The sequence below is a fragment of the Sciurus carolinensis genome, chromosome 10 (genome assembly GCF_902686445.1).
Source record: "Sciurus carolinensis chromosome 10, mSciCar1.2, whole genome shotgun sequence".
In the NCBI taxonomy this organism is placed as follows: domain Eukaryota; kingdom Metazoa; phylum Chordata; class Mammalia; order Rodentia; family Sciuridae; genus Sciurus; species Sciurus carolinensis.
In genome coordinates, this window is record NC_062222.1 from 116416629 (window position 1) to 116432427 (window position 15799).

At 33.1% G+C, this 15799-nt stretch overlaps 1 protein-coding gene across 8 annotated transcripts in view; it reads right to left on the reverse strand.

The window, feature by feature from the left end:
- Pcdh7 (protocadherin 7) overlaps positions 1 to 15799 on the reverse strand; it is a 389130-nt gene that overhangs the window by 209875 nt on the left and 163456 nt on the right. For 4 of the 8 annotated variants that reach the window (XM_047565813.1, XM_047565811.1, XM_047565817.1 and 1 more), the window contains one exon: positions 908 to 1124. In XM_047565813.1, the coding sequence (XP_047421769.1) occupies positions 908 to 1124 (217 nt within the window). The remainder of the gene's footprint in view (positions 1 to 907; positions 1125 to 15799) is intronic. The other 4 variants (XM_047565814.1, XM_047565812.1, XM_047565815.1 and 1 more) reach the window with 2 other exon arrangements.

A 15799-nucleotide genomic window follows, 5' to 3' on the forward strand; every position in this document is an offset into this window, starting at 1 on the left:
GTCCTTCCCTTATATATAAAACCATATCTCTTTTTATCTATGAAAGAATAATGAATTTAGGAAGAACTTGTACCATTCCATTATCTGACATTAATGTATCCTCAAACATTTACTTATGATTTGAAATTCAGAAATGGATTAACAAATTGTCTTTGAGAATATAAACAAATGTGAAAAGTTTTATAATTATTGCTAAAATATAACTTTATGACTTAAATGAAAATGCATATAAGGTCAATAGTAATAATTATGAGAATAGCCTCACAACAGGGTAAGAGTATGGAGAATTATGTTTTCCTTCCTTTCTCTTGCACAAAAAAAGAGTAAAACCTTATACTTAAATGAGAGAGGAACTCTAGTAGTATTTACTGCATACCGTGGAGAGCAAGACACAGCTGTTCTCCTTCTCTGACTCAATTTCAGCTATCACTTAAAAGGAGAGATTTGAAATTTTTTTTTTTTTTCAAAATATCTAGGGGGGAAAAGTCAAGCTAGGTGTGTTTATGGTCATTTCCTTTCACCAAGACTGGACAGTAGCAATTGAAGAAATAGTTGCATGACAAAAATGAATAGAAGAAAACAATCAGAAAAGACCTTTCTCAGTGGCTATTATTGAGGAATTGTGCTCTAATTTAGCATTTTCATAGCAGACACTGCTCTGTTTTATTCGTATGTGCATTTATTTCTGACAGGCCATTTTAAAATGATGGTGCAATTTTGGTGAGTTTTATGTACAGAGTTATGTTGCTTTATTTGGCATTTCTATATTTTAGTAAATACTTATTATTTAAAATAAAATAGTTTTGGTGTCAGCTATTTTATTTTAGTTTTAGACTGACCTTCGCCAAGCCTACTTATTACGGCTCACTAGCGTGATTATGTGTGTGGATGTTGTGTTTGCCCCTACCATTTTCCATATGCTCTGCCTCACCAACACTGCCATCCGGCGTGGTCCTTTCATAGTTGTCCTCTGGGAGTGGAAGGGCACCCAGTCTTGGCCCTGATGAACTCTTACTGCTTGGTGTTTCTGACTCCTCCAGCCCGCTGTCATAGCAACTCTGCAGTGACCCCTGATGTGGGTCCTGAGGCTGACTCACAACAGAAAACGTCACTCTACGAAATGGCTGTAAAAGAAAAGATTCTGAATGTCACTAAGATATAAGATTGTAAATGATCTTATTTTAAAAAATACATAATTACATACATTAAAGTCTACTGACAACTAATTCAGTAAAAATTATTAAATATGTTGAAATCAATTTGGAGCTTGGATAACTGAAAATTCTCTTTCTGAAACAAAGATAAGGAAACAGCAATTTCACTAAAACATGCATTTAAGTCTGATAAATAAGTCCCACATATTTAACCTTGTTTTTTATCCAGTAGTTTTTGTGCTTTTTACAAATAGAATTCATAAAAACAAGGGTCAGTGATTTGGCAATAAGTGCTGATCTAACCCACTGTTAAAAGACACCATTTTTAAATACTTCATCCATGAGATATAAAGTTTTAAAAGATTGAATGTCCTGGTACTTAACTATTAAAATTAGAGCTGATAAATAAGGATTTAAATGCAGAGCTAGGAAATCAAATTATATTTATTACTTATTTTTTATAAAATAATTATCAATTTAAAATTATGAGAATCACATTAAAATTAAAGTTTCCTTAAATAATTAATGAAAAATAGACTAACAGGTTTAATTACATATTTGTTCTAAGACTAATTTGTTCAAAAACAGTAAAATAGTATGCAGTATTTATTTGTATTTTAAAAGTTCTGCAAAACTTTATCCAGTAGGAACCAATAATTTACTATGTTCATGATAATGGACAAACTGAAGATTTACTATAGATTAAATGTACAGATTATCTTAACTACATAATAAAATAAAAACTCTTAGGCTTATTAAATGAGTAAACTAATATCATACGTTGACAGTGCTTCATACCAACAATAATTTGGAAAAACAGTATAACAATATCCCATAATGTGTGTCTGAGATTATTCTTGGCAATAGGTGTATCCATTAAATTCTTGTATAAATGTAAAGGTGACATAGTGTATATACTTTTAAGCTTATAATTCAGACTTTCTTTGCGTCAAAAGGCATAAAATTATATTTACCAGAAAATTAAATTTACCAGTGAGAAAATGAAGAACTTCTTTTGTACTTTTGTAACATAAATGCTCAAAGTACATATTACTAATAATAACTGGGACTAGTAGAATTGTAGAAGTATTAAGGATTATCTACACAAGGTATGTTATTAATGAGAAGCTAAGAAGAATTGTGGCATTTTCCTGTAATTATAAACTGACTTTGCTAAAGACAAACACATGCTTGCACAAATTTTGCCTTTATTCTGTTATAGACAGAAGATTTACTAAAAATACTGTACATTACTGCTATTTCTCCCCAGTACCTTACCCTTCATGTACTAAATTTGGAACACACAGTCTTTATAAAATTCTTTTTCATTCTAGTTCAAAATCAGATTGTTAGAATGGCTGAATCTAAGTGTATAGGAGAAACCTTCAAATCACATTCTGTCTTTATAATATTTCACTGAATTGGGTTTGCAATATTGAAAAACAATTACAAAATATTTCTAGTATAAATTGCAAACACATGAGCCAAAATTTACAGGCGATGTGCTCTAGAAACACTAGCCTTATTTCACTGATAATTCTAAAATTTCTTTACATTAATATAATTGCTATATTTTACCCTCTATCTAAATAAATGTAGAAATAAATTTGTATTTACCATGCTTCATCTTTTGTGTGCATTTCCTTTTCATAAAATATTCCCATTTATCCCTACTAGCTGACTGCAAAGTATCTGTGATTGATGTCTTTGTTGTTACCTCAGAAATGAAACCACTGACAAGTCTCCTAAAATCATATTGTTCTGCACACAAAAGATACTCCACAAATACTATCGCACAATGAAACTGTAATGACAACTTTGAATTTAGGCAAGAACTCCAAGGGTCAGGCAGACATAGTATCACTTCAAGACACAGACATGGGTTAAAAATAGATATATGGATATGAACAGATAAAAGAAGGTCAAATACTATACTTAATTCTATTTTAATGACTTTCAAATCTTTTAGGATCAGTCTTCCCTAATAAAAGAAAAATTGCCAAAATGAACACAGAAATCCATAAATTATATTAATAAATTGAGAAAAGAAAAATAAGAAATCATGAGACATGGTTCTTCATTTTGAAATACAAGCAGAAAAGAGAAGGACATTCATGTGGAAGTATTAATCTCAAAATCTGTGTTTAAATGCTTGTTCTACCAAAGCAGGGATAGGAGAGCAGAGATGGATGATAAACTATGTATGCAATGAAAACTGTCAAAAATAAAATAATGATTAGCCTGTAATGGGTTAAATAATTACTGCCATAAACTTATGCATTTTATTTACTCAATTTCCTATCCTATTGTGATTGTGAATATTTTAATCTCCATAAAATATTTTAGAAGAACATTATAATTTTAAAATACTGAATTTTAAAATATCTGAATGAACAGAGAAATAATTTACAACAAAATGCAAAATAAAAAGTATTACACCAAGGATCAGCATATTCCATCATATCATTTTTATCCATAATTTAAAACATGGCATTAGAATTCTACAAAACATTATTAGCATTATAGCACTCACTATATCTTAAATGGAAAATTTTGAATAATTAAATTCTTACAGAAATATATTTAAGTTATTAAATGTGAACCAAATTAGTACGGAATCCTATACTCTATGGATACAAAGAGTTAAAATTTAATTCCAGTAGTGTACCATAAATATTGAATTAGACAGCTAGATAGAGAAAGGAAAAGGGAGAAAACAGAGAGAGACAGATAAATATTTATGTATCATCTATTATCATCATATTTGATCTATTGAGAAGTTTATAACAGTGGCTATGACACAGAAATCAAGTTACCTTCATATTCCAGGAAGACCCGCTAAGATGGAAATGCAATGCAGTATTGACTATATAACAGAGGATGAATTTGCATTAAATAAGTGACTTTCATTTTATCACTGATACTCTGAAGCAAAATAGTTTAAATGGTGATTCTTCAGCCTACATACACCTTACAATCACCCCAGAGAACTTGTGGAAAAAAGAAATACCAATTCTTGGCCCCAACGGAAGTCCAATGAATCAGCATTGAGGTGTAACCTAGATATTAGTAGTTTTAAAGATTTCATTGATTGATGAAAAGCTCAGAGATAAAAGAAAAACCCTATGCCCAGGAAGAACCTATGTAAAGACATGAAAGAAAGTAAACGGTTCCAGAAACCAGCTGGTTCCTTTGGTGTCCATATCAGTTCCCATGGAGAATCAGTAGACTCATGAATGGTTCTATCTTGAGACTCAAAAGAATGGACATGAAGACACTTAGTGACCTGGAGTGAAGGAGCTTTGTCTTTTCTGTCTTGGCTGATAAGTGATTTTGTGTCCTGAAAAGCAAACTGATCTATTCTAAAAGAGAGAAAGCAAAGACCTTGAGGCAGAGTATGAGTTGTCCAGATTACTGAAAGGGTGAAGACAGACTAGTGTCCTAAATAAGGAAGGCAAAAAGGAGAACATAAAGATGACTCTAAAACAATTTGGTGGTGGAAACAAAAAATTCACTTAGGTAAATAAATGATCTAATTAAAGGGTCAAGCCAGAAAACACGATCTGATAATTTCTTACAGAAAAGAAGGAAAAAGAAATGTTGAAGGAAGATCAATGATTATAACAAGACAGTTTGAACTCTAGAGAAACATTTATCTAGCAAGGGGTAAGGCTAAAAGAAGGTGGCAGCAGGGAGAATGGACAGCAAGGCCCTTTTGAAGCAAGCCCGTGTAGCTGATTGGATTCAGTCATTAATTCACTATACGTGCATTTATTTTGTACCCATTATGTTCCAGGGTTTCAACAATAATTCCACACACCAAAACACCCTGATGTCTTATAGGCTACAGAAACACAAAATACAACACATCAAGTGTCCAAAACAATAGAAGCAGAGAAAAGAAGCTATAATCTGCATGGGAATTTAGGTGTGTGGATTGAGATCTCTAAAGCAATTTGATAGACAACATACATTTAAGGGCCAGTTATAGATTCCTATTTGAGGTCAGCAGAAAGGAATAAAAAAAGATGTGGGCAAAAAAATCAGATCACATTTGAAACTCAGAAGCCCAGGACTTAGATCATTTCCCAAAAGAATCAAAATCCTATGTGATCAAAGGAATTTTGAAACTCTAAGAAGGCTCACCACCACAGGTCCATTGGAGTCATCCGTTAGAAAGTCTTTATGGCTAAAAATCTCCAAACTATGGCGAACAAAGATAGGTGCAACTACAGAACAAAAAAAGTAGGATATACTAGTAATTTTGAAAAATATGAAAAAAGAAAGAAGTAGCATAGCAGCCTAAAGAAAAAGATCTATGGAGTGCTTTATTTATCTATTGTAGTTGTCTTCCTTCATTGGTAGTGAAGGTTTGTTTTAAGGTGAAAAGTTAAGATGTAAGCAAAAACAGGTGTCCAACAATAGAAGCTGAGAGGGAATTTTAAAAGTTTGATACATAAACTAACTAGAATTATGAGAAAGATTAAACTGTAAAGATCACAAAAGCAAAATAAGCAGTACAGCATGTGGAAGAATTTCATTTGTGGGTGTGAATGTGTCTCTGTGTGTGTAGGTTTAATGAGAAAAAAAGGAGTGCATCAAAAATAGCAGAAAAAGAAAAATATTCTATTAAAAAAAAAAGCCCTATAGATTTCTGTGTGACCTTGGGCAAGTTAGCTGACCTCTGGTTCTAATGCCTTAGGCTCAAGGTCTGTAGAATGGAGATAATACTATCTGCCCTTTACCAACTTAAATTCTCTGAGAATTAATGAGATTATTTATAAAAAGAGCCTTAAGCTCCCTTAAAGACACATACTATAAAAGTACTATACCTCAGGCCACAGCTATATTACTAGAGCTATCTCACATCATTTTTTAGATTTTTGTTTTTATTTTTTTAAGAAAATATAGAGCTAGCTCAGTAATTCAGACGGCTTCTAAACAGAATTTTTAAAGTCCATACAAAATTTCAATCCTAATTATCTTACTAATGTGTTTATTTTTTTATCACTTTAGATGCAAATTGCAAAGCAAATATGTACATATGATAACACCACCATTTTTCAAAAGCAATTCAGATGTCCTTCACTGAGCATGAGTATTTCTATATTGATTTATTTTAGAATGGTATTTATCAACAATTTTGGTTTTGCATTATGACACACTGCAGACTTTCACTTCTTGAGGACACAGGCTCCTACAGGGTCTATGCCAATATTTGAGAGGTCTTTACAAATGTATTCAAAGGTGCCATCCCTGGAGCACTGAATGTACCTTCATTCTCTCTTGGCTCCCAGCTGACAGAAATGCATTAGGGTTTACCCTGCTTGAAACCTACTATGGACCTGTAATAGGCATCCCCCACTACTGGATATGATTTTATTCTCTTTATTTTCTGGAAATCTAGAGGTTACACAGGACATAGGCAAACGTTAATGGAGAAGTCCTCTGTCTGCCATGCTTGCTCTTCTGCTATCAGGGGAACTCCTCTCCCTTCTTCCATGGAAATGTTGGTGAACTTGAGGGGAGGGTTTGTGTGATTGCAGTGATAATTTTTATTTAAAAAATAATTTCAGGGATGTAAGAGGACAAATTAGCAAACAGAGATTCAAAAAGTGTTGTGTGATGTACAATGTAACATATTCAGTGGAGTCATTTGCATTTAATAGTTTTGTTTTCTGGAAAATGTGAGCAGATGCTAAAAATTCGTAAATTAGAGAAAAAATCCGTAAATGTGATAAAGAGAGAAACAGCCTGCCTATGTGAAGAGAGGATTTGTAATACATCTGGATAACAGAAAGAAGGCTTGTGGTCCAGCGACATCATTGTTAGGCATCCATGGAAAGTTTTGAAGGCACAATGAGGAGAACTTCTGATTCATTATTCCTTTCTGTACAATTGTGTCTCCATTACTGATATTATAAACCAGCTGTTAGAGAACCAAGTCTGTATAGCCTAGCAGATATAGAGGTGACAAGAGAGGTCCCCACAAATTCTACTTTACTTCAGATATTGACCAGCAGACAGATTCCACCCTACTCACACATAGGAACCAAGGAAAGTTAAATACCCCAATTTCAAATTCATTAGAGGATTGAAAGAGTTTTCTAAAAATAATTTATTTTTGAAAAAATATCCAGGAAACAGAAGTCAAATTGTACTACAAATAAAACTGTCTGTTTTTTACTTTATCTTGCAGATACATTTTAAATTTGTTTAAAAAGTTTGTAAAATCATATAAGCATCCTCCAGTTTTTAAAGTAGTGATTTAATAATATATACTATTCATAATCTGTACATTGAGGAATACTAATTTTGGAATAACATTAATGTATTTGTTATTAATATGTCATTGATATCTTCCATTTTCAGAATATGATCATTACTAAACATGTATAACATTTCAGGTGTTACCCATTTAAAAGTCTTTGTCAGAAAGTTCATGTACGGTTCTAGGAAAAGCTGAAGAGGACAAATGAACACAAATATATGAATGATAATAAACCAATATTTTAATTATTTAATCTAAACTGTCTAAATGTATCTATCACACTCTAAAAGCAAATGTTATGTCCATAATCAGACAAACTTAAAAGATTTGCCTTCTATCAATACTAGCAAAATCTTTAAAATTACAATATATAGAATAAACATGAATTATTTTCTTTGATATGACAGTGGTCAATTTTAGAAAAAGGAAAGAAAAAAGTCTTAAGTTGTAGAAAACCATTGTATGCATTACTTACAGTAAAAGAGAACATACAGCAAAGGACTAGGAGTGCAGGTACTTTCCCCTAAGAGTCCATTTTTTATAACCTAGTGACAATACCTTTATAGGGATTTTATTTTCAAGAGGATAGGCCCCTAAGGATGCCATGTATTGGAAAGAACCTCAGGTTAAATCTTTTTCCTTATTGAATACTGCTATGTCTAACAGACAACTTTATTGGGAACTTTAAATCTGCACCTTCCTTTTTAGCTTCAGTGGTTCCTCCATAAATTGTCTCCTTATCTGGAGCTCACATACAGCTGTCTCAGTCACATCAATTATTTCTGAATGGGCTGAAAAGGCTTTTTTATTTTTTCCAATTCACTTAGTTATGTCCATCAAACAGAGTTCTAATGACTCTCTTTGTCAGTCATAAAGCACTGAAACAGTCATGGAGCAGAACATTGCAGTATTACAAGGAGAGCTGCCTTTTATTTTTAAAGAGGAGCTATCTAATACTGGGAGGTCTTTCCTTGCAATGAGCGGGCACTTGATTAATCTGCAAACATCCTCAGCTGGCGTCAGTGCTACTGAACAAACATACCTAGGATTCCGTGGTGCATTGGTTGCAGGATGTCTGGCAGAACCCTCAAACAAATTTTAATCAGGTCTTTAAACTTTTTAGGGGCATCTTTCTTTACTGACATCTCAAGATCCCTCTGTACTTCAAACTGTCTTTCTTTCTTTCAAGTTGATAGCAGATGAAAGGATATTAAGAAGAAACATGTTGAGACATTTGGATCAGTTAATTAAAGCTCTCGTTTGGAGAAGGTGAAGTTAAATAACTATCTCCTTTGACTGGCATGCAGTTACATATATGACATTATTGTTTATATTGTACTTCAGAAACTAAGAACGCAGGTGGAACTTTTTAGTCCTCTGTCCTGCAGATCACAACTACTTAATTATTACAAAAGAATAATGATACCATTATTAAATAATCAGTAGTTATTAAATGCCAGGATTGTGCTAGGAATGCACTCTTTGTTTCATTTATGTTTTCACTTCTCCTAATGTGTCATATTAATGTTCTGATTTTGCAAGTGAGAAAAAAATAATGAATTTCAACTTTCATATTACCCACACAAACTACTCTAGCATTAAAGTGCAAATTAGCCTCTTGGTGTTTTATTTCCCTCACAAAAAATGTTAGGGAACAGAATAACTGAGATCTGAAACTATTAGTAAATATAGGCAAACACTTTTTTTTAAAACTGCTAAAAAAATATTATGTTCTACAACACAAAAGATGGGTCATCTATATGGTGGACACAGCCTATTTTTTTATTCCCCGGTCTTTGATTTTTTTTTTTTTTTCCTCTCTCTTTCTTAGTAGTTTCTTTTAAACCAAGTCTGGGTTTGAAAAACTTTTTCTGTAAAGGGTCAGAAGATAAATATTTTAGGCTTTGTGGGCCACAGATCTCTGCTGCAGCTCCTCAGCTCTGCCATTGTGAAGTGACAGCAGCCATTGAACACATAAGTGAATGGACATGACCTTGTCCCAGGAATACTTGTTTCCTGGACTCAGAAATTTGAGTTGCAGATCCTTTTTTACCATTCTATGAAATGTTTTATTTATTTGTCAATATTTAAAAAAATCTATAAAACAATCATATGTGACTTGCTTTCAAAACAAGCAGAAGCCTAGTTTACCCATTTGACCTTGTTTACCCATTTCTGAGATAGTTCAGAACCAAGTATACAAAGAGGTCACAAAAAAAGACATTTATTGAAAGGGACATTATACAGCTTGTGGATTATCTGGACTCTTTGTTTCAAATATTTGCTACTAAGTTTGAGTTTGTAGAACTGTTCTGTTCACAAATAATTGGCATTAAAAAATAGAAGTTATATAAGATTCGGTTCAAGTTTTTCCTTGTTATTTACTGTGGTAACATGTTTAAGTTAGATTGAAACACCTTTCAACATTGAATGATTTGGACCTTTCTCTGCTAGGCTATGAAAAACTATGTTGGTGTTTTCTCATAGTAAAGTAAACATGTTGTGGACACTTCACCAGCCTCTTGTCAGAACAAGGCAGTGTTCCTGTCCTACCTCTACAGCCAGAAGAAAATGCACAGGGCTCATTGCCTTCCCTTCCTCAGACATGACATCCCTCAGCACAGATGCTTTCACCTTCCAAAAGAAATTCCAAATAAAGATATACCAGATGCTGACAGAAATGAAGATCCATTATTCATACCAGTTTCCCAGAGTGACTCAATGATGAAACAAAATTGAACATTTATATATGAAACTTATGGCAAATGTCTCTTATGTATCAGGCACTTAGAAAAATGGTTGAAAAATAATTGAAAATTGCATAGGATTTAATATTCTAGCAGTTCTTCCATGTGCAGTTTATTTGTGCTCATCCGTAACAACAAACTTAAGCAGGCAAGAGATTGCTATTCTTCCCATTTTTCAGATAAACTGATGCAGAGATTAAATGATTTGAGCAGCACGAATCCTCATAGTAACTCACCAGTGGAGCACCGAATACTCTTTAAATCTACCCTCTCCAAGGAAAAAAGTCAAATATATATATGACATATTCTCTTCAGCAAAATGCTGCTACCATGTTGGGGTCTTCAGCTATTTAAGTGAGATATTGTAATAGTAAAATACAGTTTGATTAAAAGCCATCACATTGGGCTCTTCAGATATTTAAGTGAGATATTATTCCCATTCCTTATACAGCCCACAGCACCATGTCTTTCTATGAAGATTATTGTGAAGATGTATGGTATAGTCACAGGATGAGAGTGTCTGCAAACACTGCCTTTCAGAACCTGCAAGTTCTCTGAACTGCTTAGCAAAACAGCCTAAGAGTACTAAAGCAGCAAAGCACCACCTCTGCTTCCATGTAGCACACTTATCATAAGAATTTCTTAGTAACTTGCGTTTCAAGTCAATGTATTGTATGTGAAAAACTACTTGTGATTTGGGATGAGAAAAGAGTATAATTAAAATCTAATCCCATTTCTATTCACTTTATGGCTTAGAGAAAACAATTTCTGTTATCTGAACTTCAGTTCCTATCAATTAAAACAATACTTTCTAGATAACGGAGCAATGACATCTAACTTACAGAGTTCCTATAAGTATAAAGAACAATATATTTATGAATTACCTAATATAAACCATGGCACAATAAATACTTACAGATTAGATAACTGACTCACTAAACATCTGCAAATTAAATAAGCATAAATAGTGTTTTAATGTAAGCAGGTGTTTCTTCTCATATTCCTCATGTTTGTTTCTTGTTATTTGTTTCTTGTGTTTCTTTTCATATGATAAGAAGAATAGGCAATTGAACCATGGAATCCACCATTATCACCAGGTTTTATTGATGACTTGGCTTTTCAGCAGGCTTCTTTTTTCCTTAAAAGTTAAATTTAATCCTTGATGCATGCTCTTTTGAGGGACACAAACACAGCAACTCCTCATTCTCACATCTTTTCTTATCATGGCTAAGTACACTAGAGGATCCTAGCCCAATTTCTAATCTCCGTACACTGTCTAATTAATCTGTCTCACCCTAGCATTGGGCATTTGAGTCTTCCCATTGTTTCTCCATCCCAGTTTTTAATCAGTGTAATCCACAGGGGATCCTTTAATCAGGGAATGCCTTTATTTAATTCCTTTACTTGTGTACACCAGAATCCCAAGTTTTTCACTTTCATACATAGTTTCTGAGAATTCCACTGATATGTCACTAGTTTGAATCTCTTTTTAATAACGTTTTTCCTTGCACAAGGATATCCAACAATGTGTATTTTTAATTATTGCTGGGGCTGTAATCAGCTCTATTTTTAATTCCTGAAATGTAAAGTTCAAGATACCACGTAACAGCACTTTCTGTTATATCAGATTGTCAGAAGGTAATATTTGCCATCCCACAAAGCATATCTCATTGTTTCAACATTTGTTAATCTTTGTGTTTTATTAACATTTTTGTATGTTACTATGGACTTTTCATCCAGATTTGAAGGTCCTGACAAACCATGTTTATCTATGATACCTGTTTCAGCAATGGTATTAGAAAATAGTTGATAAATAATTACTACTAATATGGTTTGATATTTCTTGTCTGTTTTGGAAATGACTTTGAGCTGGGGATAAGAAAACGTGGATTTGAGAAGTAGGTCTGATAGTAAGTATGAAATATGGGACAATGATTAATCTTTCAGCTTTAACATCTGCAACCATAAAATGAGGGGGTTGCAGCAGATGATAGTTCATATCTTTTCCAGTTCTTTAATGTGCTGAATCAGAGAATAAGTCATTGAAATCAATGATTTCAAAATGAGCTTCATTCACTCACTAAGAAATTCCTTAACACACTTTATGATCCTGAAAATATAAATTTTAATAAAATTAAATAACATTAATAAAAATATTAATGCTTCTTGGATTGCATTTTCTCATCACATAAACATCACAAACAAGAATATGCATGATAATCAAACATTTTAGTTAATTACCTTAATGAAAAGTTACAAAGATGGCAGGGTTCCCTCAGGCTTAATATCTTTGTGAAAAGAAAAACATATTCTCAAGGATCAGCTCCATGAAACATGCTTGTCTAAATATTCCTTATCCTCTGAAACCACTTCTGTGATTCCTTCTTTGACTTAACCACATAAAAATGTTGATTTTGTTCCTAATGTTTGCAAGAGACTGCAAGATCTTACTCATGCCTAAGAAGTATTATTCTAATAGTGGGGATTGGCAAGTTTGCTATAAAATAGAAAGGTTGAAAGCATGCTAGACCACAGTTGGATTTCACTCCCCAATTCATTGAGACATGTTCCCTTGTAAATCTCAATGTTTACATGAACAGAAGAACAGGAAAGCAGAGGGAGTCCTAGATTAGGAAAAGACAATATTGATAGGCAACTAATGAGAAAAATACTATCTTCACAATGACATGCAATGCAACAAAGACTTACTAAGTGCTTGCTTTGTGCCTACCACTGTGCTAAAAAATCTACATGCTGAACTCTCAGTCATTAGACCCAGTTGGGCAACGTGTGGATTAATCATTCAAAAGTGTTCACTGAATACAAGCATAGGCTTATTTTTATTTATTTATTTATGTATTTTTACTTTGGCATTGTGATAACCATCCTGAGCTCAGTTCCCATGCTGGTTAGCTGCTTTGCATGACTACCCTACATACCCATGGAGTTCCAGAAGCAGCTGAATGAGATCAATAAACCTATGTGGTAAATTGCACAGTTGGAGGTAGTCTGCAGCCGTTGAAGGGAGCAATGCTGAAGAACCAAGTGGAACTCCAACAGGACTGGTCGGGTTTGTAACTATTGAAATACTAGAAATGAACACATCAACAATGACAAGAAACTTCAAAAAGCTACCTCCTTAAATACAAAGAAGCATAGATAGGGGTCTGCCTCAAAAGCATTTGAATCAATTCTCCCATATTGAAATGAAAGAAAATGAAGCAAGCATTTTAGATTTTAGGATCCACTCAAACAGATGCTCCATTTTCTTCTTCTTCTTCTTTTTTTTTTTTTTTCCTCTTCTGTCTTAGACATTTCATGAAACTGCACCTGGTAAAATCTGTTTAGGAAGCTACATACATTTAAAATACTCCAAATTTCATATTCTATAGAATGAAGGTTTGTGTCCTTAAGTAACTTTCCCTGATCTAGATGCATTCACATATATGGCAGGAATCAAGACAGACAAATAGAATAAGCCTCAGAAGTGTTATCTAAGCTCTTAATTATTAAGCTGAACAAAATCTAAATTTGAAGTCTGTTATGGTTTAGATTAGGTGTCCCCCAAAAACTAATATGTGATAAAATGCAAGAAAGTTTAGAGATAGAATGATTGAGTTACAAGCATTAACCTAGTCAGAGCATTAATCCTCTGACAGGGATTAACTGAGTGGTGACAGTAGGCATGTAAGATGTGCCCGAAGGAGGTGGTTATTGGGGTGTGCCTTGGGGTACATATTTTGTTCCTGGTGAGGGGAGTCTCTCTCTCTCTCTCTCTCTCTCTCTCTCTGATTCCTGGTGTCATGTCCTTAGTTGCTTTCTCCTGCCACAACCTTCCACCATGACATTCTTCCTCATCTCAGGCCTAGAGGAATGGAGTTAGTCATCTATGAACTAGACCTCTGAAACCATGAGTCCCCAAATAAATTTTCCTCCTCCAATTGTTCTTATATCTTTTTTGGTCACAGCAGCAAAAAAGCTGAATAAAACAGCCTAACCATTACTAAAATTGTGTTTGGGAAAGTCTGTTGACTTTCTGACCAGAAGATCAGAATTTCATTTCCTAACATCAACTATAAATTAAATAATCATAGGCCACTTACTTAAGTGTTATGAGTCATGATTCATTTAAGTAAATATAAATAACAATCCCTCTATTTAAAGATGCAAGGAAGACCCAATACAGTTATACAGGACACAACTTGGTCTACATGTGATAATGGTGAGTTCAGTTCAGAATTGTGTTCACAAGCCAAAGATTTTTATGGAGCTATAACATGGATTTAAAAAATTTTAAAAGCCAGCTTGTGTGAGACCCTGGGTTCAGTCTCCAGCACCACAAAAACAAAAAACAGCAATATGTACTTAGATGAAATAAATTCTTTCCACCATAGCAGAATGAAAACAAACAAACAAAAGTAAAAAGAAAAGAAATGATAGTGTCAATTACGAATTCCTTGATTTTCAAGAATGGTGTAATCTATCTTTGGGGAGAATTATTAAATCCTAATTGATGCTTAGCCGTGGGTACCCTAATTGCAGATACTGCTTCTTGTCCACTTCCTTGTTTCTCAATTTTTCATTTTTTTATATGTGTAAGGAACATTTTAGAAAGATGAATTTTTTGTTAAAAAAATACCTTGCACTTTACAGGAGAAAATGAAAAATAAGTTCACTAAATGAATATTAAACTTTGGTATTTCATGATTCTTTAGGGGAATGAGAATATTCACAATCTGACTATAACACAGAGACTCAAAGGTAAATTCCTATATTGCAGGGCTGGTAGTCAGAAACACTCTTATGCTCAATGTTTGGACATGATTTGATAATATAACCTAATTATCTAATATTTACCATGTATTATTTCAATACTAAATGCCATAAAAGCCACTTATTTTGTTTACCCTCTTCTTTAGAAAAATGGTTGAATCCTTAAGCTTATGGAAAAGGGACATTTTTAAACAATAGGGAAAAGCAAGTCCATGAGGCAATAGTAGAACAATCATATTTTATTACTACTACTATTTGGCTTACTATGCCTATTTACCTTTCATATTTGAAAGAGATTTGGTGAGTCATATCTAAAATAAAATATTTCATTCCTTTTTTTTTGTATCTTAGGACATTTTTTAAGTCTGAGTTTTTTTCTATGTGAGTTTATAGACATTGTCATTTTCTAAACATCACTGATATCTTAATTTTTACTTTATGAAGTTCTTAAATTATAACACTTTTGGTCCCTATGATTCATTAAATTATCTATAGCCTTTAAAAAATGTATGACTTACTGATGTTTCTGCCCCTATCTTCATTATATACATTCTATGTATTAAGAAATAGCAATAATAATAAAGTATGTAAGGGGAACAAGATAATCTTAACTTTTTTAAAATTTTAACTTCAGTTAAAATTGCTTATATGGTAGATAATAAATTAACTAGGCATGGGATATATTGTCTGCACTTCATTTGACAGCAAACTCTAAAATTAAAAAAAAAATACAACAGAGGAGACGTACATACTGCAACGACTGATCAATAGAAATAAACCTTCCCAATGGTAATTAGTAATTGGTAAGCACACAATTCTTAGAATGCATTGAAAGAAGGCAAAGCCTCATTAAT